The sequence below is a fragment of the Pezoporus occidentalis genome, unplaced genomic scaffold (assembly GCF_034315485.1).
Source record: "Pezoporus occidentalis ecotype Australia unplaced genomic scaffold, CSIRO_AGI_Poc_V1 ctg46, whole genome shotgun sequence".
NCBI lineage: Eukaryota > Metazoa > Chordata > Aves > Psittaciformes > Psittacidae > Pezoporus > Pezoporus occidentalis.
In genome coordinates, this window is record NW_026915791.1 from 1284462 (window position 1) to 1310790 (window position 26329).

At 40.8% G+C, this 26329-nt stretch overlaps 1 protein-coding gene across 1 annotated transcript in view; it reads left to right on the top strand.

Moving 5' to 3' along the window:
- Nucleotides 1-26329, top strand: part of MDGA2 (MAM domain containing glycosylphosphatidylinositol anchor 2) — a 263922-nt gene that overhangs the window by 46236 nt on the left and 191357 nt on the right. Inside the window, exon 3 of the mRNA XM_062635604.1 lies at nucleotides 3151-3325. Within this exon, the coding sequence (XP_062491588.1) occupies nucleotides 3151-3325 (175 nt within the window). The remainder of the gene's footprint in view (nucleotides 1-3150; nucleotides 3326-26329) is intronic.

Consider the following 26329-nt stretch of genomic DNA (forward strand, 5'->3'; position numbering starts at 1 on the left):
TGTGCCAAGGTATTTGAAAACACTTGAGTATCTGAACTATGTGAATATACCGTCTAATGCTTTTTGTTGTTGCTGTTTAAATCTAGTAAGCCAGAAGCTTTTGAAATCCTCTGGTGTAAAGCAGCATGGATGCTACTTTGGGATTCTGTAGATTCTATGATTTGAGACTCATAGTTGCCACAATGTCTCATGAGCCCCTAATCCTTCTTTGCTGCCAGGCTCCAACTTTGAAAATGGGATAATGTCAGGACTGTGTCTCCGAAGGTCACTGCAGTAAGCAGTGCTGAAGGCTTCAACACTAGAGCTGAACCATGAGATGCTCCATCTGTAAGGGTGGACTTGAAGGTCTCAGTACCTTAAAAGTTATTAAAGGTCACCCCAAAGCGTGGACTGGAGCTTGCAGTGAGTGAAACCACTAGGGACCTCTCCGAGGAGGTTTTCAGCCTCAGATAGCTGTTTTTTCCTGTGCCCGGTTTTTTGATTCCTGCATTAGCATAGTGTTTGAGAGTCATCTTTCTTCACAGTACGTTCAATAAATTACAATGTGATATTGATCAGTGTAGTTCTGTGTGTATGTTGAATTAAAGCTAAGGTAAATAATGAACTGAGTTAAATCAGACCAGTGACTTTCCTGGAGGATATATTTTAAGAGAGAATCTAGTTGACAGTATTTCTTTTATTCTTCAGGGATCTCTACATACACTACAAAATTAGTTAATTTGTTAACATCACTCATCTTTCCTGTAAAACATATATGTATATATATTTTGTTAAAGCTGAAATGTCTGCTTTTCTTGGCAGCCAAACATAATCTTGTTAAAATTCATAATAATAAAGATAATATATCAGCATTAGGATATAGTGGAGGGGGATGTTTTTGCATTTATAAAAAAAAGATAAAACTGACAGCATCTAAATGAACTTTGCTATATTTTTTGTGTAAGTTATGTAACATTGCCAGTTACATATATCCTGATAATACTTATAACACATTATTGAAGAACATATAAATGTTCTTTTGACAGCACAGACTGCCTTCCCTGGGGAATGTTTTGTCAGAGGGGAATGGGAGGAAGAGAGAAGTCATGCTCATAATTAATTTCCAATTCAAAATCAAACAACACTTTTTTTGCAATTCTGATACGTAAAGGGAAATAAAACAGGCAAGAGATTCAGTGAACATCTTAAATACTTTTTTAAAATACTTCTCAAGCATTTGAAATGTATATGATTAAATTGTATTCTGCAGCATGCAGAAGCTGAGCATGTGTTCCAAAATTATCCTGCAGCACATTTATATGGATGATTTAAAAAGCCCTGGAGCCAAATGTTTAGAATAGAAGTACCGACAGATTGAGACTGGTAAATATAGCAGTGCTAATAGCGTCTCTCTCACATGCAGACTGAATGTTGTAGATGTGGAGTTTGGCATATTTGCTTTATCCCAGAGCAACAAAACCTGATGAGAGTTACGCAGGTCACCTGGCAAGAGGGCAAAGCCATTTGGGTTTCTGAATATAACAAGACAGAAAGATGAAAATGGTTTTGAAGTATTGTTTGCTGTAAATTCAGCCTCCAAAGACCATGCCTGCGCTTCTTTCAAGGGGAGGAGAATTTATGTGGGCTATACCTGGTCATGAATTTTTCACTTCAGAGACTTTTATGGAAGATCCTTCCTGCCCAGGAGAAGATCCCAATGAGAGGAAAGCTGACCCCTGCCCACCTTGTGCTTTTGTGCAGGTTACTGGGATCCAGAACCCAGTTCTGGGTGAGGACTGGGTATGGTGGAACTTGAGTATGCACCCTGGGGAAATGATTTTCCTCCAGCCAAGGCCACCTTGATACCCACCAAAGGCCTCCCAGCTCATCCATGGGACTTCCCCTCACATGAGAGAGGGCTGGAAGCATAGCATGTCCAGCTCAGTCTTAACTGGTCATGGAGACAAGAACTTGCCAGTGATGGCAGGCTTGCACTGCCTTGTTCAAATCAAGCCAATACTGGCTCAAGATTGCTTGTGACAGCCTGACTAGCAGATCCCAATGGATCAGTGTCCAAATGCTTTTCTTTAAATCACAGCTGCACTACTTTTGGACAGTATTTGGGGACTGTTGTCTGGGAACAAATAGCTAAATATTTATTATTTTGTCTTGCGTCAATCTCATTTATATCAATGACTGCAGGTCTTTACCCTGGCATAGAATTAGTGCATGGGATTGAGAAGAGACAGCTTTGAGAAGCTCAGGAAGAGACATAAATTCTTTTTAATGCAAGTGTCCTACTTGTGGCCTCTGTAGGCACAAAAAAACATGTCGTCTAAAAATCAGTTTTGGTGGTGTTTGTCCTGGTCACTGAATTAGTGTGAACTGAAAGAGAAGGAGGTATCTGGGGGCGTCTCTAGATGTCTGTTGTGTTTTATGGAAATAGTTTAGAGTAACAAATCTTGCAGGCAAGGACTTGGCTCATCAAGCATGGGTGTTAGCAGTATGCGTATCCACCTCTGTGCAGCTCTTGGTTACACTGAGCTGTTACTGGCATTTTTATGGTTCTGGAATTAAAATATTCCCTTTAAAAGCTCTTTGGTTTTGGAAAAATAATTACCAGATAAAGGGATCTGTAATTGCTGTAAACGACATTAAAAAAAACAAACCACCTATTTGAAGAAATAGATGGTAGTAACTGCAGTTTCAAGCAACTGATCATTTGACTCCTTAAAATTGGATTTTATTGTTGCTAAAAGATAATCCATCATTTGTTTTGAAGGTGCTTTCCAATGTGCCCTCATCTTTCACAAATACTATTTCAGTGACAATTATAGGGAATTTCTCTGCAGCCGTTCCTGCTGTGTATCACTGATGGTGGCTTGAGTTCTTCTCCATATCTCTGCTAGTATCATTCATTTTTAATGGGGTGTTTTCATCAAAAGCAGTCAACTGTTTCTGAGAGGGTGATTAATGCAAGATTACCTTTCAGGTACACTTAGATAGCATTTTTCATTTTAAGCATGAGCTATTCAGTTTTCTGGAAAAGTTCTCAAAGTCCTACAATAAAAACCTGGCTGCTGCATACATGGGTCTCAGTTTTGTGAAGAAAAATATGTTTTTCTCACTTTTACAGAGTTAAAGTAACAATCTTTTTTGGTGCTTGCTCAGATCAGGTGGACCAAAACAGCAGGAAGTGCCTCTGACAGATTTCAAGATTCGAGCGTCTTCAATGAAACTCTGAGGATATCCAATATCCAGAGACACCAAGGAGGACGCTATTACTGCAAGGCTGAGAACGGCTTGGGTTCACCAGCCATAAAGTCCATAAGAGTGGACGTGTACTGTAAGTAAACTGCTTGGGAAGTTCTTGCTATGTTTTTTTTTGTTAATTTTTTTATAATACCTGGCATTGCAAAGAAGCAGCCAGCTCTTTGAAGTGCAGATTCTGCAGTTTTTGGAAGCATGGAAGTATTTATGGTTAGAAGACTTGTGGCTGTTGCTATGAAGACAGGTGGGGCTGCTGGTGTATGGGAATACCTTTAAACAAAATTGCAGTACTCAGTAAGAAAGATGAAGCTCAGGGACAACTGAGCCTGCTTAGATATCAGAGGAAGATTTGTCTGCATCTTGCATAGGGTGAAGATCTAATACATGGCACAGCCCTTAATCTCTTTTAGTTTTGGCTGAGTTTGTCCTTGAAACTGACATGGGAGCAAGTGCAGATGTGTTTTGGTATTTTACTTAATTGCTGCTGAAAGATGTTGCTTGCTTTTGTGGTGCTTTTTATTGTGTTTTTTTAATCTCTTTATGTTCCTATGATATGAAGTTTTAGAAGCTGCAGGTGAAATGTTAGGCAGTGAGAAATATGAAGTATTGGGATTGCAGTGTGATTGGTCACCAGAGCTTGCAGAAAAAGAGGAAACAATTGTAAATGCCATACCTCAATAAATGCACAAAATGGAATTGAAAAAAAACACAACAAACTCCAGTCTGACTTGTACAACTCCATTGTCAATGAGTGGGCTAGTCAGATGCAGCATGGCTCCTGTTTGTGATCAGGTAGTTTATTGCTGTAGGTTTAATGGTAAACTTTGCATCTGACTGTAAATGATGGGACTGGACTCAGCTGTTGAAAGTGAGAAGACCCAAATGCCTCAAACAGCTGTGGTTTTGTGTACACTTCGGATGGAGGAAAACTGTTCAAAATCTCTCCTAAGTCCTCCAAAGATAGAAAGTCTTTGCAATATACATTTAGAAACTTTCCTAATGTAAGTGTAGTGTCATGTAACAAATATGTTTACATGTCACATATGTAATTAAATAAATAGCTAGAGCTTGAAGTTAGCCGTTTAGTCTCCTGAGTCCTTCAAGGAGAAACCTGACTGTCTTGTGGTATACAAGTGGTGGGGTTGTCTTCCCAAAAGGAACCCCCTCTCTGTCAGATGAATATCAGGGTGTATGTTAATTTAGAGAACCAAGTGGTGACACTTTCTGTTTATTAGTTATGGGATTGGTGGTGGGGGTGACTGCCTTTAAGGGGATTTCCTTGCCTGGTGTGTGCACTTGGCTTTGTGATGTGCTTAATGAGCTGTAACATACCAATGCCAAATTTGTAAATCCTTATGAGCAGTGACGGAATTAGGAAGTGATTTTGTAGGCCAGCCCTGTGTCACTATTCGATAAAAAACCCAAGAGCAAACATTTAGGTCTCTTCTTTTGGATGCCATTAAAGCAATTCTCTCTTATCCCAGTATCCATGTATTAGATTCTTGTTAATTCTTAATTTTAGGCATGACAATGAAACTGGTGTTTGCAGAAAAGGCAGGAAAAAGTCTCAAGACTGGGATGCTGCATGATCTGAAGAGGAAGGGTTGAGAAAGATTGTTTCAAAATTTTGATTTTTTTCTGGAATTTCAGTGAAACTTCCTTCTGGAATAGGTCTTTTTTCCTTGTATTTTGTTTAGCTATTAATATGTGTTCTCAGATTTTCTGTCTATGACTTATTATTTGTTGAAGTTTGTTTTTTACATCATACACTGCTTCTTAACATACTTCAAATACAGATGATGTCTTTCTGAAACATGACTGTCTTCAGGTTCCAGCTGTAATTAAATACTAGGTGGGTTTCCCTTCCTATGCAGGCTGATGTTTCACTAGGTATTTTCATCTGCTGATGATCAAATATTTGCAGGCAGACAGTACTACTGGAGTAAGCTTAATGTGCCAGTGAAGATGGGATCTAGCTGTGAAAAAGATAGGAGAAAAACCCCTGTACCCCACAGAAAAGCTCATAAGAAATCAAAGTTTTGGAAATTGGAATGTTCTAAGTAGTTTAAGATAATTTTTTCCTTTTTTTTAGTTGAATTTTTTTATTTATTTATTGTTTCTCGAATATTGACTTAATTGATCATGTTGTATTTGCTGATTCAAAAACTCTGAGTAGTACTGAGGAGGAATATTTGGGATTGGTGTGTTTTCTTACTCAGAGACCACAAAATGAACCATAAGGATCGCAAGTACTTAGCCAACATTTTCTATCAAAATAGATTTTGTTTTGTTTTTCTTGTAATAATAAACACACATTTATAAAAATTATATGGAGAAAGACAGTTTTCTTACACTTTTAGGTAAGTGTCAAATACAAACCTGTGGAAACCAGGCAATATTCCCTTTTGAAATAAAAAGTATTATTCGAGCAAAGAAGAATGTTTTTAATATTTTGATGAAACCTTCAAATATATTTAAGGAAACAAGTAAGATGTTTATATTTCTTAAAAACTGTATGGGTAAAAATCACTTTGGAAGCATCTTGGCTTGTAAATCTAAAGAGAGAAAACCATATTAAATTAATATTCCACGTTAGTTTTGGATAAAAAGCAGTCCCTAATGGCCAATTTAGGTCTTCAGCCTCTAATTTAAAATTTGAAAAGGCACTATATCTGTGTAGCTTGAAAATTAACTGTTGAAAAAAAAATCCACAGAAAGTCTTTGTTTCCTCATTCATTTCCATTATTGACTTGGTGGCTAGTTGGGAAATTTTAATATCAGCTTTTGGATGGGAAATCTCACACTCCAGCAATTTCCTGGGTTTCATTTTCCAGTTAGCTTTGGCATTCATCAGTACATGGAGCCCCATTTGCTGCTACTGCAATAATTATACAGAAAGAAGTGGTTAATGAGTCATTTTGAAGATAGCCAGGGGTATAAATCCTCTGCTGGGCTGAAGGGTAAGAGCAACTTTAGGAAGAATACGTAGTGTCCCAGTGGGCTGATTTTACCTGTTGGACATAGACATGCCTGCTAGATGGCTGAACCTCTGAGAGCTCAAGGAAAGCCCTTTAGCTGCATTCCCATAAAGCTGTATTTAGCCGTGAGACTGTTTTTAGTAGTGCAACAAGGAGAGGGAATTTTGCACTTCTGCAGGTGACGGCAGTGATGCTGTAGCTACTTTATTTAAAGCTGTCATGGCTTATGCTAAACCAGGCCACAGTGTCTTCTGTTCCTTTTACATACACAGGTCTAAGTCAAACCTTCAAAAGCTGGCAGTCCCTTTTGGTCTGGTGTCAAAACACTTTAATGTAAAAAAAGTGAAGAAAAGAAAAAAGTAATTCAGTGTTGCCAAAGTTCTCATTTCACCTACAGCTGCTCATCAAAAGAGAGAGGAGTTCATGCCTGTACTTGGGCATGCACGGAGCCTTAACTCATCTTAGTTTTCTTTGCTAGTTACTATTAGAAAGGTCTTTTTGATTTCTGGAGGGATAAGACTGTGGTAAATAGACTAGTAACAATCTCTTCTTCAGAAGACAACTTCCTCTCCTTACTTTATGTGTCTTAAAAAATTATTTTTTGCTCTCCCAGCTGTGGCTTAAGATCCTCGTTTCTCACATTAGGTGAAAACCGATGCACTCAGTCCCCTTGGCAGTGAATTCTCAGGAGGAAAGTTTCCATTCTTCTTGAGCCACCTGGAGGAGAAACTGCCTCATATAACCAAGCTGTATTCACCCTAGGCTTGAACTCTTTTTCTTCCTTCTCTGGAATTATCTCTTTAAAGTACATCTCATCTTTTCTCTTTGAAGAAGCTTTTGTACTTGACTCTTAGGAAGATTTTTGCTTGACTTATGGAGGACACTTTCTCCTTTTATAGGGAAGGAAACTTATAGTATAAATTAAGTTGTTTTTTTTTTTTTATTTAAAGAAGCAGAGCTCCTACAAGACAGCTTTTCTGCTTATCCCTAATTTTTAACCAAAAATAAAACTTCAAACAACTAATTGCTTCATTGAAAATGTATTTTTGTGTTCTTGCTTCATGCATACTTATGGACCATAAAAGAAGATTGAGTAAACAGTCAGGTTTATGTTAAAAGATTTCTGTAATTAATTTGAAAGTCAGAATGAAAAATTTTTATCAAACCAAATAAGTTAAGATTTTGTTACATGGTAGAAGAGAGACATACATTATGCAAAAAATACTGCTTGTATCATGAGAAAATCTGTAATTCCAGGATTAAGAGGTTGATCTGGGGGTTTAGGGGAAACAACCATTTCTTTTTTCTTTTTTCTTTTTTTTCAGTTCTACGCCCAGTCTTGATGCCCTTAATAATAGGGATCATAGAATTGCAGAATGGTTTGGGTTGGAAGGGACCTTAAAGATCATCTCATTCCAACCCTCTGCTGTGGGCTGGGATACCCTCCTCTAGACCAGGTTGCTCCAAGCCCTGTCCAGCCTGGTCTTGATAACTGCCAGGGATGGGGCAGCCACAGCTTCTCTGGGCAACCTGTGCCAGCGCCTCACCACTCTCACAGGAAAGAACTTCTTCCTAATATCTAATCTAAATCTGCCCTCTGTTAAATTAAAGCTATTCCCCCTAAGAAGATTACTTTTTTTATAGGTGTCATGCATTAAAGACCTCATCAGATCCTGCCTCAGAGTGGAGCTTGATTTGGCAAAACACCTCCTGTGGCTGTACCTGTCTCCCATGGTCTTTGATGCCGCTCAGCCTTAGATTCAGGAAGAATGGGACCTTCACTATTTGTGGTATGGGATTGACTGAAACATCTTTGGTGTTCACAGATAACTTTAGCAAACAAGGAGCATCACAGCTTTGCTGGCTTGCGCTGACACAGAACGCTGCTGATAATACGTGTCAAATGACAAAAATAGCAAACTGCTAATCTTCTTCAGTATTTGAGTGTGTCTCCTAGTAGCGTGCGCAATCACGAGTTTGCAAGAGAAGTGTTATTCAGAAGGAACACCGGGTCTGCAATTTGGAGGTCGTGATGCTAACTTCCTTTATCAGTTTGGTAAAGGATGGTGCAGGGAAATGCTCAGTGTTGTGCAGAGGGTTTTAGCTGCACTGCTTCCATCTCTGCCTTTTGTGTTAACAGCAGACATACTGCTTTTCCCCCACACTCAGCAGTCCAGGTTCACCCTAAATATTCTGTCCACTGGTAAATCCTATTGTTAGGATACAGAATCAAATGCAATGTCAAGAATTATTTAAGTCCCAATAATTGCTCCAATGGGCTACTGCAGATGTACTCTGCATCATGTGCCAACCTCTGCTGTGGTGTTATTCCATAGGGCTTGAACATGCTTGTTGGGAAGCCACAGCTTTTCTTTATCTCTTAATAAAAGACATGTACTGATGTGTGCATACAACCAGTACAATACTTATGTAGAGCAAAATAGATGTGCTATTGAAGATACAGTACTGGGAATGGGGAGAGGAATTAGCTGAAACTGCTGGCTGCTCATCCCATTCCTTCTCTGGAGAACAGTAGGCTGGGGGGGGGGGGGGGGGGGGGGGGGGGGGGGGGAACGGACACACCTTATCGCCCTCTACAACTACCTGAAAAGAGGATGGAATGGAGTGGGGTGGGGCTTGGTCTCTTCTCCCAAGTAACAAGTGATAGGACAAGAGGTAATGGGCTCAAGCTGCGCCAAGGGAGGCTTAGATTGGATATTAGGAAACGTTTCTTCACAGAGAGTGTAATCAGGCATCGGAACAGGCTGCCCAGGGTAGTGGTGGAATAACCATCCCTGGAAACTTTCACAAAACATGTAGATGAGGCTGTCAGTGACATGTTTCAGTGGTGGTCTTGGCAGTGCTGGGTTTTTTCCAATCTACTTGGTTCTATGATACTATGATTCTCAGCCTTCCCCAGTTCATCGCAGTCCTAAGAAGCCAGGGAAGCTGGATTTAAACTTGCTGGGATGAGGAGGAGGTGATGCTTTCTCCCAGAGTGCTATTTTTGTCAGAATGAGATAATTGTGTGCTCGTCTTGAATGATAAAAAAGCTGCCCTTTGATTCCCTTTTGCTACACAGCTAGTATGTGGCCAAGTCTGACTGACACTAGGAAGGAAATAGTGTGGGGAATTTCATATGGAAAAATATTTAAAAATGGGCTCTTAAATTCTACTGAAGCAGTGCATAGGTTCATAGGGAGGATTTATAGCAATGGGCTATTTGTTTTATGCATACACTGGTGGTAAAAATGACTATTGAAGATGGTGCTTTATGTTGAGTCTTCAAGTACCTTCTCAGATAATTACAGTGTTTCAGTCTTCAGCATCCCACATTTTTCAGTTTCCATTGCACAAAGAGTATTAAAGAAATCTCTTTCATTCACTCAGCTTTCTCCATCCTGAATAACCTTTGGATTTTAAAATATAGGCACTAGCAGCATCCACTTCTGTAGATTCAGATGGTATTATTGCTGCTAGAATGGTTTTGAAGAGGGTGAGTGATGCATGTGCTTGGGCTGAACCTCAGACCTGACCACTGTAGCGTTCCTTTGGTTTTTTTTTTTTTTTTCTCAATAGCACAAATGTAGGTGTTGGACTATCAGTGTTAGTATGACTGTAACATCCAAGCAGCAGCTTAATCCTTTCTTGCTCTGGGGTTCACATGGGGACAATCTGATGGGATGCTGATGCTTTGGCCCCTGAGTGTGCTCAGAATGCTGCTTGGGTGCTGAACTACAGGGAACTTCACTTTCTGTGGCAGGAGCAGGGTTGGTGCAAGGGACTGGTTCGAGATGTGTATGCCATGTTTTCAGCTCCTGCTGGGCTTTGACTTGGGGATATTTCCTCCTTGGGCTTGTGGCACCTTAATCCTACACGTTTGAGGTGCACACTTCTCTGCAGATGTTTGTGTCAGTCTCCAGGCCACAGCAATTATGACATAATTCAGGGATTTGAAAATACAGTTCAGCTGCTTCATTATTTTCTGTGCTGCCTCTTTGACTTGTGATTGCCTTGTACTGGCTGCAGTGAACCATAAGTTCTTATTGCAATGACATTTTTAATTTGCATCTCTGGTGTCTACCAGTATTCATTGACATGTTATCTGTTCTTCTTTATTGGCCTTTAATTCATTAAAAGCCTGATGACATGCTTAAATCCTCATTCACATGGTTGGATGAAAAAACAGAAATAATGAATGCAAGTTTATTTTTTAAAAAGGAAAATTAATATATAGCAATAGCATAAGCATTAGCACATAAGGAAAGTAAATATATTCATCTTTTATCACTGTTTTTGCATGATAAAATAAAAGAAGATGCTTTGAAATGAGGTATTATGCAGATGAAAAGCACTTACAAGCTTTCCAATATTGATAATTGTAATCTTTCAACATGAGGGAAACACAAACTTAATTTGTGGATTTCTGATTATTCCCTCTCTGAGGTCAGATTTATTCATACAACATTAAAGCCTCTGAAAATGACTGTGCTTGGAATTGGTGTGTTTGGAATGGAAGAAGTGGAGAGGTTAGGTTGGCTGAGGTGGCCAGCTCTGGGAAGTGCTGTGGCCTGGGTCTACACAGACTCATCACAGCTGGGGTGTCTGATGATGTGAGTGTCTTCATCAGACCCCAGGTCATTTCCTAACTTGTAAAACCACAAAGACTTTAGTTCAGTCCAGAGTAAGCTGCAAATATGCACGGAAAGTGAGAGCGACTTTTCCTGTGGGAAGAGGAAAGTAACACAGGCAGCTGCTTTAGGGATGCCACACTTGCATGCACAAAGCATTTCCGTGGAAACATGAGAGACACTAGAGAAAGGAGAAACCTGGATATTAGTATGGACCAGCTGGTACTTAGCCATGGTATTGTGGCTTCTTGGGCTGCTGGGCATTGGTACGTCTGATGTGATTGTGTCCCTATGACTCACCTGGAGTAGCATCACTTCTGTCCTTAATCAGCGAGCAGATAGCCTCACTGTCATTTTTTGTGTTACTTGTAGGGTTTCTGATTCTCTGATGGGTCATGTCACTGAGAGATCCCAGTAAAAACTAGCTTTGGTCTCAGTTCCAAGCCCAGTCATGATGCCCTTAATAATAGGGATCATAGAATCACAGAATGGTTTGGGTTGGAAGGGACCCTAAAAGACCATCTTGTTCCAACCCTCTGCCATGGGCAGGGATACCCTCCTCTAGACCAGGTTGCTCCAAGCCCTGTCCAGCCTGGTCTTGATAACTGCCAGGGATGGGGCAGCCACAGCTTCTCTGGGTAACCTGTGCCAGTGCCTCACCACCCTCATAAGAGCGAGCTTGTTCCTAATATCTGATCTATCCTCCATCACTTCCACCTGTTTCTGTTTCCAGCACCACTTTGAAACTCTCTTCTGCTCAGAGACATAATTGTGCATAGTGTCTGAGGTCACTGAAACGACAGCAGCCAGAGATGCTCTCCGGTACTATAGATACTCTGTGCAGGTTGGCCACCATGCAACCACAGCTTTACCGTCAGCATACTGAGAAAGTGATGGAGTAGGAGAACTACTGACCCCAGTGCTGGTGAGGGAGGTTTAAAAACCATCCTGTTGGTGCAGTGCCATGTGGTGGCTGGGGACTCAGCCCCTGTCTAAGAATTTTTGCAATAGCTGAAGCAACAGAGCAGTAAAACATGTAAATATCTCAAGGAAGTTTTCTTTCCTTAAATGACATGAAAGTGGGGTAGATTTCCTCATCGTGTCTGGGAACTTTGGCCATTACTTGTGCCTGTGTTTTCCATTACCTTGGGAGAATCTGCTCATCCTTGCTATCTTTCTGATGCATCCTTTGGCTGGACAGTTGGATCATGGAGAATTATTCTGCCTTATTATCGCCTGAGGAGGTACAAGATTGCAGTAGAGGATGCATTTGGGAAACTGAAGGGCAGATGATGGTATCTCATAAATAGATCAGCTATTAGGCAGCTGAACAGTATTTGCCTGAAATTCGTTTCCTGTTACACATGTGCACATCATCCAAGAAGGTAGGGAAAGGTGCCCAGACAAGGGTGGAAGTGTTACAGAATTTCAGAGGGAAGGGCAATGAAATATCAGTGAGCTACCCTTTATTATCCAAAAAGAGGCTTTCCTCAGGTTAGAAGTGAAAGAGCAGAAATGCCTCTTGTAAAAATTTCTCTTTGGTTTTTTGTTTGGTTTTGGTGGTTTGTCCTTTTCTCTTCTTTTCTTTTCTTTTCCTTTTCTTTTCCTTTTCTTTTCTTTTCTTTTCTTTTCTTTTCTTTTCTTTTCTTTTCTTTTCTTTTCTTTTCTTTTCTTTTCTTTTCTTTTCTTTTCTTTTCTTTTCTTTTCTTTTCTTTTCTTTTCTTTTCTTTTCTTTTCTTTTCGATTGGCTGTGTTTTGGTTTGGTTTTTTTTGTTTGTTTTCTGGTGTTATTTTTTTTCTTGTGGCTGTGTTTGTTTTGTTTGGGTTTTGTGGTTTTGGTTTTATTTGGTTTTGTTTTGAATTTCAGTGCGTGTGTGCATTTTTTTTTTTGATGGAGAGTTTGTCTGAAGACTGAAGACTGCTTTTCACTGCACAAGACTGTTACACATTCAAGTTTAGAAGTTTTTGCTTCCCCTGGACAGGGAGGTGTCATGTTTTTGGTAGTGTGTTGGTGCTGGTTTCAGTTAAAGTCTTGATTGATCATGTGGGAGAACAGGGTGGGCTTCCGTGTTTGAGGCCAGGTTAGACAAGGCAACCTGGTCTAGTGGAAGGCGTCTCTGCCTATGGCAAGGGGGGTTGGAACTATGATCCCTTCCAACCCAAGTCTGTAATTCTATGAAAGCTGCCAGAGTAGAACCAAACCATCCTCCTTAACAAAAGTGGAAATATAAATGGCATAAATGTATTTCATGAGAGCCTCTGACATCTGAGCTGTACTGTTTAGATCTAGATTTGGATTTTTATTCTCATTCTTATTATCTTATACGTCTAATTTGGAATTTGGAATGTCACATTGTGAGTCTCAATCTAATGAGTTGACTGTTTACATCAGAAAGTTTATGGTATGTGACTCATAGTGGATTTTGTTTTGGGACAATTTCATACAATGTCTTTGTCTTGTAGGCGACAGCAGAGCTGGTAAGATGGGGTTTGCAGAGGCATTAATTACTGCATTTGTACCTTCCCTGAAGGTCTTATGCATGAGTGCTAGTGGCGTCTCTGAGGCTGTCCTTAGTGGTGGTACTCGTCTTCATGGCTGAGGGGCTGGTTTAAGTAGCACTCGTAGAAATTCTCCTGCTTTTCCCAGCAGTGGAAGATGTTTTCCTGACAGAAGTGGTGAGAAGCTGAGAGTGAGCCTGTTTAGGAGGATTAAGCAAAGCCTAGCACAGTCCTGATGGACGTTATTCACCACAGTGGCCCATGGCAACAGTATGAAAATAAGTAAGGAAGTATGTAGCTACATACTGTGGAACAATTGAGGTAGTTCTAGCATAAAATATTAATGCAAATGTGGAGTGCTTACAGTAATTTCACTACCTTTTTACACCCCCAGCAGACACACTATTCAGACTGAATTAGCTTTGCAGTGACTGTTAAATGTTACCAGTTCCTTACTAGTTTATATGCTTGTTTTTTACAATGAAAATCTTTGTACAAGGAAGAGAAAAAAAAAATAAAAGCCTGATGTTGTTCACAGTGACGAAAGGTTGTATTTAATGCCTGCAAAATGCCAACAAAATACTTGTGTGCTCAGAACTGAGCCAGAATGATAAAAATTTTTGTGGGCTTTGTAAGCTGCAAAATTCCTGATTTGTGGTACACTTTCAAATTGCTCATAGTAAAGACTCTTTTTTTAATTACCTGTGGGAGACAAGGTCATTCCAGACTGAACCCTGGGTACCTTCATGGCACAGCACACAACATCTGTGGTAGGCTGCAAGGAAGGGGAACTGCTGGGTAGCTTCAGTTTTTTATCTTTACTCCCTCTTCCCCAACCTTTTTTTTAACTTCCATAACTGCACATCTGATTTTCAGCTCTGTGTGGAAACCCCTGAACAGACCAGCATACAGAAGAGTCTGAAAATCTGCGTGTCCTTCTCCTAAACCACCTTTTAGCCTCTTGTTTCTACTTTTATGCTTTAACAGGTATTTCAGTGCAATGGTCTGTTGTAACTTACATTATCTTTAAAACCTGTTGGGATCTCGCACTGTAAATGATGGGAAGCAGCCCTGAGCTGCGGCTTCAGAGCTGGCTGCTCCCCAGGCACTGCACTCTCTCCCTTTAAGGGTGGGTTAGACTTCAATCCCAGTGGCAAAAAAAGGAAGATACTCTTGGCCCATGTGGTTGCCCTCACCTTCACCTGGGTTTTGCTTGTTGTCTAGAAGCGTTTCACTTTAGGGTGCTTAATGGAAAGCTTTGTTAAGTGTACTGACATAGGATGTTGTCCAAAATGAGGACATTTTTATAATGTAAATCATTTGCATACCTTCTGTTTCCTGGTAGAAACACACTGTTTAAAATACCAACTTCAAATGATGTAAGATGGTGTAGAGATTTCCAGGAGGGTGCTAAACTGAATCCTGGATGCTCCTGAGCAGTGAAATTTATTGTGAACACCTAATGCCATCTCTGGGGAGATGGCACAGTGGGGTTGCATAAATGCCTGTGCATTTTGTGCAGGGCTGTTTGCATTTGATGTCTCATTGCCCTGTTGAGCTATTTCTGATCCCATCGGGAGCAGAGTACAGTGTATGTGAACTGCTCTGCAGGGAAGACAGAGCTTGTTAGCAGGGATGGAGAGGAAATGGTTATGAAGAGGAGCAGCCTCCTTAAAATTGCTGTGATGGAAGAAAGGATGAGTAATATAGCCCAGGAATAGAGGTGGTACAATCCATGCTTAACTTAAGCCACTGAGCCTGCATATATGATTTGCTGGACTCATAAAATTTCTAGGATGGTTCTGTTTGCAGCAATTTATCATTGGTCTCATGCTGTATGTCTTTGCTAATTTTGTACATGGTGGGGAGTTGATTTAAGGAACAAGAGCTGAAAGTCAGAAGCACCAGTAATGTGGTAATAAGGACCTGCAAAGCATTTTAATCATGAAAAATTTCCTGTTTGTTGCTAACATAGAACAAGGAAGAACAATTCTCACATCTGCTGCATTTGACTTCAGCTGTGTGATGAAGCTTCTTCACCCCTGTGAAAGACTGCTCTTCCAGACATGGTTGGAAGACAGTGGGATTGCTGTGGATTTATCTTATTCCTATGGGTTTATTTTATGTTTCCAGTACTTCTATTGCTAGCCATGCTTGGGGTGAGGTTTGCGTTTACCCTGACCTGCTTGCTTACCAAATACAAGAGCCAGAAGAACGTGAAACCCCAGCAGATGCTGCGAGCAATCAGGTAGAAGACAAGGTGCGTGGGTAGGATTTGGCAGACAAGTGAGACTTCAGGAAGGAAATCTGGAAAACAGTGTTTCCACAGGCTCTCGGAGCATAGCCTCATGATTTCCTTGTGTCGTTACACCCAGTTGTACTTCAGGTGCCAATTTTAGCTCAATCAGTTAGGGACCACCACAAGGTTTTTAGACATCCCTCCAATGCCAACATGCCTGGCAGCTTTGTCCCAGCTCACCTTGCACAGACCAAGTTCTGGGTTTCATCAGAGCTGAACTTCCCACTTCTCTTGTTTAAATATAATTTTAAATGCAGCTGCTATTTTAAGACTTGGCAACCTGCTGATGGCCTGATCTGAAATGATGTTGGTTTGCCTAATAGCTTGGGAGTTTTATGCAGTAGGTGTTGGGACTGCAGAGTCCCTAATAGCATATTTTAGAGTTCTGATGGATTTTTAAATAGCCTTCCAGCATTAAAGCAGGCTTTCCTGTAATCTGCATTTGCCAGTAAAATAGGACCCTGGTTACCTACTGATCTGCAGTTTTCAGGAAATCTATTCGTGCTCCTTCCCTTCTTTTCACTCTCCTTTGTTTTTTGCCTTTATCACGCCATCGAGCTCCATGCATAAGGGAGGTAGCGTGACCTGTGGTGCTTAATTGATGCATTACGGGCAGCATCCCTGTGGCAAGGCCAGGGAGGAGGAGGAGGGATGACGGGGCATGACATCTGAAAACCTCAGACCATGCAGTTCCTTACAGAAAGCTGAAACTGCAAGCTGATGCATACCCTCTTTCCCTGTGGATAGCCTGCACTGGCAGTGACCCCTTTCGAAGTACACTTTGAAAAAAAGTCTTAATATATATCATCCTGTCCTTGAAATAAAGGAGAATCAGACCAGAGAGCAGCTGTGGGTATGCAAATGCCCCCATGTATTACCTGCTTTGCTACTTGCTGACAGGCTTTTGGGAAGATTTTTTTCTCTCCCGAGGTATTTTTCAGTTTACACAAACAAATATCTGGTAGGTCAGGAAGGGATAGAACTTACAGAACTTCTAATGCATGCATATTTTCAGGAAAAGAAATCCTCCTTTGTTTCACATTTCCTTCCAATGCGGAAGTATCTGCATTGCCTACACTAAGTAAAACTACAGTTAAAGTAAGTTGTAGCATACCCTCCTGTGACTTCCTAATGCTGTGAGTTCAGAATCTGGAGCAGACCATAACTTCTAATGGGATATAAGAGCACTTGTAGTGTCAGAATTTAATGTCTCCTGTTTTATCTTGATCCCGTGTGCCAGAGGCACTGCTCATAAATTAAACAGCCAGTGAGTAGTGAGAAACTAAAATATTGCATAACCAGGAATTGAAAAAGCTGATGTCTCAAATGGCTTTTTGCAGCTTGTTAATGGGCGCCAGGTGATAGCAAACTGATGAGGACTGCAAGGAGGCAGCTTTGACCTTGAAAACAGGTTGGGCTGATTCGGAAAGTGATCTGTGGAGTATGTTTTGGTAACAAGGCGGCTGGATTTATGTCCTTCACTTTTACAAAGGGAAATAACCAGCAGGGAGCGGCTGTGGGTGTCAGTGAGTTTGGATGTGCTGAAACCATGCTGTGCAGTTCTGGAAAGCAGAAATCCTGCATTTGGTAGGAGGTGAGGGGATATCTCTATAAGGAATTGAAGTAACCCTTTTGCTATAGCACTTCCTGGTGTGGGCAGTGCTGCATCATACCTCAGGGAAGATGTGAATTGATGGAAAAGGTCAGAAGAGTGACAGATGAGCAGGAAAGTTTTCTGATGCAGGAGTAAAATGATTCATGAGGATTGTTCATGGTGAAGAAGAGAAGGCCAAGGAAGGGTGCAGTTAATAGGAGCCTTCAGATGTGCAAAAGAAAAGAAAAATTTTTTTTTCTGAAGATCACAAAGGATGAGACAAACAGTAATTGGCTTAAATTGCAGTGAGAGATCTAGGTTAGACAGTGTGAGAAGCTGTTTGATGGTGGAGATGGGCAGATACTGAAACAGGAACTCCAGGGGACAGGAAACATCTATTGCAGAGAGCTCTCTGGGGACAGGCTGGAGGAGCATCCCAGTGCTGGCAGTGGCAGAGCTGGTCCTGCCTCTGGGCACAGGAGAGGATGAGTCAGAGCTCACAATGGCTTTTCTGGCCATTTCCATGATTCTGTCCCCAGCTCAGTCCTGACCATTTCCATGATTCTGTTCCCAGCTCAGTCCTGACCATTTCCATGATTCTGTTCCCAGCTCAGTCCTGACCAGGGCTGTGATGCAGTTTCCTCCCAAGACTGTCCCAGGCACTGGTTGAGTTGGCATTTCTGCAAGAAGTTAAAAATGTGGAAGATCCGTTGGGACATACAGAGAACAGGTAATTGAGTAACCGAACTGGGGAAAAATACCAACTCATATCCCACCTTCAATGTAAGCATATATCATATTTGATTAAGCATTATTCTTTCTAAAAATACAGCTCAAGAGAGTTGCAGGTAGACTGCTGGCTTTATTCTTTCTGTGAAAAATAATAATAATTAGTCTCTTTTGAAAGCAGAAAATGCAAACCGGCTCAGAGGCCATTATTTACTTTATCTTTGCATCGATTCATCAATGCTGGGAGGAATCTGTACATGTTATTTAGGCATTGGACTTGAATTCCCATGTACTTACATTGCTTATTTGCTGATTACGTTCCTTCTGGATTGAGGAGATCTACTGAAATGAAATAAAACAAAGTTGGGCCCACTGTGTTTATGCAGTGGCACAGCCCAACACCAGTACAGTCTGCAAGACTGTGACTGGTGTGGGCTTGTTTTAAATTAAACAGATGAACATGGAATGTGTTAAAATATCCCAACAAAGAGCTTATTTGCCAGCTGTTTGATTGCTTTCCTCTGGCATTATCTGCAATGCAATTGCACATGAATAGCATCTTCTGGAGATGCTTTCAAGGAAATATTGACCACTAACATTTTAATTAAGGCACATTGAAGTAGAAACCTTTGAATCAACAATAATGACAATAGCAAAGAAGGTTGGTTTTCAAAAAAGGAGGCTTGTTTACCATCCTTTTATTAACATGTCCAGTCTGTACCTTTGACTGAAGTGCCAGTTTAAACTAGCCATATGCATTCATTCTCCCCAACTTAATCTTAAAAATAATAATAAAAAATTGAAGGACAGGCAATTTTAAAATAAACTTAGCCCATCATTTACATCCATGAACAAAACATATTTGTGCAATGAACAGTAGTGCTTTTGGAGCAGTATGGGCTGCTCCTCCTGAGTGCACCCTCTCTTTATGTTGACAAGGTAGTTCTGCAGGACTGGAGGATCACTGGCAGCACTTTACGCCACAGCATTTCTCCATCACTGCTGCTGTGTTCTTCAAGCTGCTGTGAGAGGGAAGGGTAGACTGAGCAGCTGTGTTAGGAGCTCATACTGGGTGTTACTTTTTTCAGGTTTGTTTTAGCCACGGCCCAGTGAAGCTGGGAAAGGTGGGTTTGGGTCTGGTAACTGTGCTTAAGTGTTAATGGGAAGTTTAGTCCTTTCCTGTGCAAGGAGGAGGGTAGTTTGACTGATCAGGAGTAGTGCAATATCCACCATCCCCCTGAGAACTGAATGCTGGCAGCACTGGCCTTGTACCTGGGGAAGTTCATTGCTGCTGAATTTTGTATAGGTTCCCTGAACAGTAGTTTACCCACAAAAATAGAAATAAAATTTCCACAAAGTCTTCAGGAAATTTTCTGTCGTACCTTCCCCCAGGCCCTTTTTTTTCTCTTTTTTGTCCCTAAGTTATATTCAGATGCTGTGATGAGAGGAAAGATAAATAACTTGCAAGCCTTCAGTCCTCTGAACTGAGCTGAGCCTTGTGCTGTTCATGTTGGTACCCCTTATCTGCAGGTTCATGTCTACTGCAGTCAGTCATGTCTGGGGGACCCAGTTTCTAGCACATCCTTGTCCTCCCCTCCTGCAGGCATCTTCTCCCTTTCAGAAGGGAGACTCCCTCATTTCAGCATTTTATCCAGTGATTTGTTAATGTAAATGGTGTGAACAGCCTTAGTGTAGGAGCAGGGACACAGATCTCCCCTTTCTAAAAGGGCTCCCTAGAGTCACACTCTTACCTACCATCTCCCTGTGGCATCTCTTTCTATTGGTATTGTTTTGTTTTCCAGAAGATGCAATCATTTTCGGAGAGTGCTGCTTTGCAGGCTAGGTAGGGCAGGCTTCTGGGAAGGGGAGGTAGAAATGGAGAGTCATGGGTCACTATCCCACTTTTTGAGTAATTATTTTAAACAGTGGGTGTTAGATAACAGATGTATTGCTTGTGTTATTGTCTCCTGTAGGACTTTCCAGGAATGGGCACTGATATTAAGAGATACAGCCTGGAAGAACTCCCCAAGCCATTACTGCTCCTGCTGAACCCTCTGTTGAATTGCCCTCTGTTGAATTGTTAACTAAATGTCTAAACGTGTGCTTTAGACATTCAGTACAGTGTTTGAGTCTGGGTTTGATCAGGTATTTAGGCTTTCTTAATTAAATGAAGCAAGATGCTCTTTGAAGGCACAGTAGCATTTGACTTCTCAGATCACAGAAGAACTTTTGGAATTTACCCACAATAAATGTGGATATTTGTAAAAGAAATCTTAAAGAGAGTTTGGGGAATGCTGGTCATGCATGCTGTGTTTCTCTTATATCAATAGGGTCATGATGATAAACAGTTTTTTGGGGAGTGCTACCATGTCTGATCCATTTGTCTATGGTGGGATATATGTGCCCACATGTAAATGTCCTTGCCTGAACCAGCTGTTTAAATTCCTTGGAGAATTTTTTAGCACTAGGTAGAAAGGGATGGGCACTTCGAGAATGTAGTTAATTAATCCTGAAGCAGGCAAGTATCATGTTTAGATTAAAAAAAAAAAAAATTGTGGTTACCTTTTTGGCAAGCAGCTCACTAAAACATGGCAAATTTAAACCAGAGCAGGAGAATCTTGCAGCCCTAGTGTCTTACTGAAATCTATGCTGGCAATGTGAATATGCTTTGGGAAACACTGAGTCGGACAAATGACCACCCAGAAGATCCCAAGGAAATCAGTGACTAGAAAAAAAACTGGGGTGTGTGTGTGTGTGTGTGTGTGTGTGTGTGTCTTTTTTTTTTTTTGAAAGAAAAAACAAAACAACAAAACCACCACCTCTGGGCTTTTGCAAACAATGCCCCTTTAAATAACAAAATCACAAACTGCGTCCTAAAGATGCTTTAGTGGGTACCATTTGAAATTCAGCCTGTGTTTTCTCCATCCTTCTCCTGCAGTGTATGCCACTATTATAGCATCATCTAGAGGAAATGCTCCAGTATATCAGTCATCCTGGGATGGCAAATGTTGAGCTTTAACAAGCCACTTGAGTTCGTCATCAGCGTGGAGACTGGGAGGGGGCTTGGAGTCCAATCAGAAGCGTTCAGCCATACCTAATTCTCATTGGTTTGTGATACAGGTGATTTGGTGATGGCCTGATTCTTACAAGTATGGTCATTATTTTCTGGACTAGACCAGCCCTGGATTTGTCTTTTTAAATGAGCTGTTACACATTAGGTATGGTCAGTGTAGGTGATAACAGAAACTGAAAGTGATTAGGAGTTTAATCAGTTAACTAGGATCTTCTGGAACCAACCTGTGACCTTCTTTTATTGCTTTTTGATGTGTTTTAAGGATGGGGAATGCAGGCAAAACACATATGCCATCTTAAAAAAAAAAAACAATAAAACAACATTTAGTTCTTTGGAAGACTGGGCTAGAATATTGAGGAAATTAGACTGGATATTTTAAAGGAAGTACTGTCTTTGTTTGTATGACTATTTGACTTTGCTAAAACAAAAATCCAACAAAACCCCAAAATCCCCCAAAAAATCAAGCCAACAAAAAGAAACATGGTATTAAATGTCATATATGGGAAATACTAGACACATGCTTGGACTACGATTTTATTTATTTCATAACTTAATTATGGAGGAACCCAGAGAAAGTAAAGTCACCTTGTGGAAAGTCAATATTAAACAAAAACTCTGCATTTTCACAGGGTTGCTTTTTTAATCCCTATAACTCAATGAAGTCGGTATCTTGAAAGGAAACATTGAAGCAATTCAGCTTTCTGTACATTAGAATTAACCTATTATTTATGCAGCAAGGGGGCATGGGGCTCTTAGTGATGCTTTTTCAGCCTTTCTGCAAACGAATCCATCATCTCCCTCACCTCCCATTTGCAAAGTTTTCTTAGTGGCTACACTTGGTCATGCTGTTGCTTTCAATCTCTCCTTTTGCTTAGAAAATCCTGAAAAAAAAAATGAAGTTCCATTACAATATTGCAATAACTTCATGAAGGTTCAAGTACAGCCCATTAGTATTTATTGGACATTTTAAAGACTATCCATTATTTTCAGGAAATGTATTAAGCATTATTTAAGGCTATTTTATAATCATTTTAAATAAATAAGGAAAAATAACCTATTGCATGATTAATTTGCTGTTTGCATAGAATAGGCTATTTCAGTTGGAAGGGACCTAAAACAATCATCTTGTCCAACTGCCTGACCACTTCAGGGCTGGTGAAAAGTTAAAGCATGTTATTAAGGGCATCATCAAATGCCTCTTAAGTACTGACATGCTTGGGGCATTGACCACTTCTCTAGGAAGCCTGTGCCAGTGTTTGAACACCCTCTCAGGAAAGAACTTCTTCCTCATGTCTAATCTCTCCAATTTTCTTCAATGAGTTGAAAGCGAAATGGCTGTGATACAGGGCAGATTAGAAGAACAACAAAATCAAAACTCAGCTCACATCCTATGAGTTCTCAAAAAAATTGCTGTTCACAGTAGACTGAAGAGGTTTGTATGTAACTTCCTCTCTTACATGCTTTGCATCTAGTAGCATCAGCTGATCATGTATTACGTAGCTGATGGATTAGACTCCATAATTTTTTGCAGAGCATCAAAGAGAATCAATCTTGCCATCTGAAAGACTTGTGCATGCATGACATGCACTGCTTTGTGTGAGACACCTTCTCTTGGAGTCAGCTGTAGAAATAAGAGGAATTGACATCATTATTTTCCATCTTCCCAGACATGCAACCATCCATTTTCAGTATTGGTGCTTAGTTTGTATAAGTGGAATGGGTGCAAAAATAACTTTAAGATATACACATCCCACTTATTCTGAGCAGACAGATATTGAGCATCCTGATGAAAATTTTTGTTGACTTTGATTTGGAAGTAAATGAATGGAAGTTGACAAACTCTATATAATAATAAACCTTTTCCATTTACCAGATCTTTCTAGGAGGCATGTGTACAAGCCAGCCTGTAAAGCGGGGATGCTTCCTGGCATGCATGCTGCCAGAGGTTGTGTAAGCCTGGCCAAAGTCACATAAAAAAAAACCCAAGCAAACAGCAAATCAAAATAAACCCCAAACCTAATACATATGTAAGTTCCTATCTTTTTTACCCTGGTAAAGTAGAGAAGAGCAGGAAGCTACATTCTGGGTCAACATGGCCCATGAGCTGGGAGTTAGTCACTGCTGTTGCTGTCACTATAAGACTAAGCATCACGGCTAGGATGGTGACACAGAGGACTGTAAATTTGGAGAGCATGTGTTTTTCAAGGTAACCAGGCTAATTCTGCAGGTCTCAAGGCTAACAGGAGCTCATAACATGATAATTGTTGGTTTCTGTGTTTAGAGGCATAAGGCAAATCCTGTGCATCTTACCAGTTGGACCCTTTGGTTGTGTTAACTTTTTTTGGGTTCTCTGGGTTCACATTGCTTCTGGACTGTGCACAGTTTGACCCTGTTGCTTGAGCCATTGCTGCACAAGTAGGAATTCATCTGTGAGCCTCCAGTGATGGCGGGAGAGACTCCTGGAGTCAACAGGAAAGCTGAGAGTTGAAAGCTTTGATGACTTAGCAGACTCCTTTTTGGCTTCCTTTGCAGAAGTTTTGTGCAGGACCTATATAGTGCAGAGATACCCATGTAGGTCTTTAGAGGATTCCAGCTGCTATCATAGAATAGTTTGGGTTAGAAAGGACCTTAAATCTCATCTAGTTCCATAACCCCTGCCATGGGCAGGGACACCTTCCACCAGACCAGGTTGCTCAAAGCCCCATCCAACCTGGCCTCGAACACTGCCAAGGATGGGGCAGCCACAGCTTCTCTGGGCAACTTGTGCCAGTGCCTCAGCACCCTCACAGGGGAGAACTTCTGCATAACATCTAACCTAAATCTCCTTTCTTTCAGTTTAAAGCCATTCCCCCTTGTCCTGTCCCTACATGCCCTTGTCAAAAGTCCCTCCCCAGCTTTGTTGTCGTGCCTTTAGTCACTGGAACCTGCTCTAAGAGCTCCCTGAATCCTTCTGTTCCTGGGGCTCAGCAACCCAAGCTCTCTGAGCCTGCTGTTGGAGGGCCTGCTGTAGCTGTTTTGCTAATATTTCATGCATTTCCAGAGGTACATCTCTGACTGTCACAGTGATGTAGGGAGCTATTAGAGTAATGGTTGCTAAACTGAAATGAGAACAAAGTGGACAACTTCTTAGGTCTTGGGACAGTTGATAGGATTAAGAGGAGTCTTTCCCTTTAGTAATTGCTAATTAAGAGACTGCAGGGTACTTGTGAGGTTTATATACACAGTTTATATACACAGTTCTGTGTATATAAACTGAAATCCAGTGGTGGTGTTAATAATAACAATATTTGTAAGAGAACATGAATAAAAATCTTTCTTTTCTTAAACTTCAGTGGAGTTATTTGTCATAGAATCATAGAATAGTTAGGGTTGGAAAGGACCTTAAGATCATCCAGCCCCAACTCCCCTGCCATGGGCAGGGACACCCCACACCAAACCATATCACCCAAGGCTTCGTCCAACCTGGTCTTGAACAAGTTCAGTGTCATTCACTTCGGTTTCAAAGTTTCAAAACTCTTACAAGGAAAAGCTTATTTTCACTTACTGTATTATCATTGTCTAATTAACATTGATTTGGTAACTGTGTGTTAACACATATGGGTGGTGTAGACAGTGCTACTAATGCCTGAGTTTGGATTTGCAAATTTTTTTCCTCTCTCTTTGACCTGAGGAGCTATAAATGTGCTTTAAACTGTTTATTATTTTTGGGAAGCTATTTAACAAACATTGCTAGTTGTTAGAAACTGAGAAAGAATGGCAAACCCTCAGATTTACCAACCTCCTTCCCGTAAAGCAGTCAAGTATCTCAGAATAAGGTCCTGGATTTATACTGAGTGGAATATAAGTTTTTCTTTAATTCTTCATCCTTTGGTTTGATTTTCTCTATGTGCGTCCATTCCCATGGGACTTCAAGTGTTTTGTGGCAGTTTAATAACAAGAAACCAACTAATTTGTTCTGACTTTTGAAATTCTAGAAGGATCAGGAGAAAATGCCAGAAGGTCTGAAGAGAGCAACTGAAGAGCTTTAAAGATAATTTCTCCTTCATCAGTATTAGTTTGGTAGGGCATCTCAAAAATCCCTTCCAAAAAATCATAGGGAATTGGTAGTGCTGTGCTTTATTGAGCCTCAGCTGCTGCCATGGATTTGCATTGCACAGCAGGAGCCTTCCTGTTTGTTTCCCTTTTCTCCTGCATCTTTAGAGTTGTATTCCGATATGTCCAGGTGATTGAATCTGACTGCAAGGAAGGGATCCTTTAGAGTGTTGATTTTTTTATTTTTTCCTTGAAAATCATAATTAGAGCATTGTATAGTGTAGCAAGTGTCCTGATTTTTTAAGTAAGATTTACCCTCATGCTACAGAATACTTTTTACTCTTCAGGTGAGTACTAGTGCGTAATGTAAATTCTTTAAGATCTTCACTGCACCTTTTACAATCTGATGAACTCTTGGTTAGTGACAGGACAAGGACAGCTGAAACCCAAAGCTATGGGATTGTCCCACTATATTCAGCACTTGTTAGGCCACATCTGGAATCCTGTGTTTAGTTTTGGTCCCTGCTATACAAAAAAGATGTGAACAGGCTTGAGAGGGTGCAGAGAAGGCCATAAAGATGTTAGAACGACTGGGGAGCCGTGTGAGGAAGGGCTGAGATATCTGAGCGTTCAGCATAAAGGCTCAGGGGAGACCTGATCACCATGTTCCAGTATTTAAAAGGTAGCTACAAAGGGAATGAATACTCCATTTTTACAGGGAGTCACGTGAGAAAGCTGAGGGGTGATGGGCACAAGTAAATCCTGGGGAGATTCTGACTGGGCACAAGAGGAAAATTTCTCACCTTGAGAACAATCAACCATTGAAATAATCTCCTAGGGAAGTGATGGATTCCCCATCACTTGAATCTCTTAAGAGATTCAGTTGTACAGGGTGCTGGGGCATCTAGCCTAGGTCATGCTTTGCCTAGAAAGGCTGGACCAGATAATTCTTGAGGTCCATTCCAGCCTGGTACTCTGTTATTCAAATGCTCTTATCCCTTGCCTTGTCTATAGCTCTTTATAAAACTGCCGTCACCCTAGGATTCAGCTGTAAAGTTACGATTTTCTTCATTACCTTAAGCAACCATGGAATAACTGCAGAACTGCTGTCATAGCATCACTTTGGGATACTTGTGCACATATCTCCTGAAAGGGAGGAGGGTCTTTCCACCCCGTCCAGCTGTGGGGGTATTTTGGTGCTTTCTGAGACTGCACTAAGTGATGTCACTTGCATCCGTCAAGTGC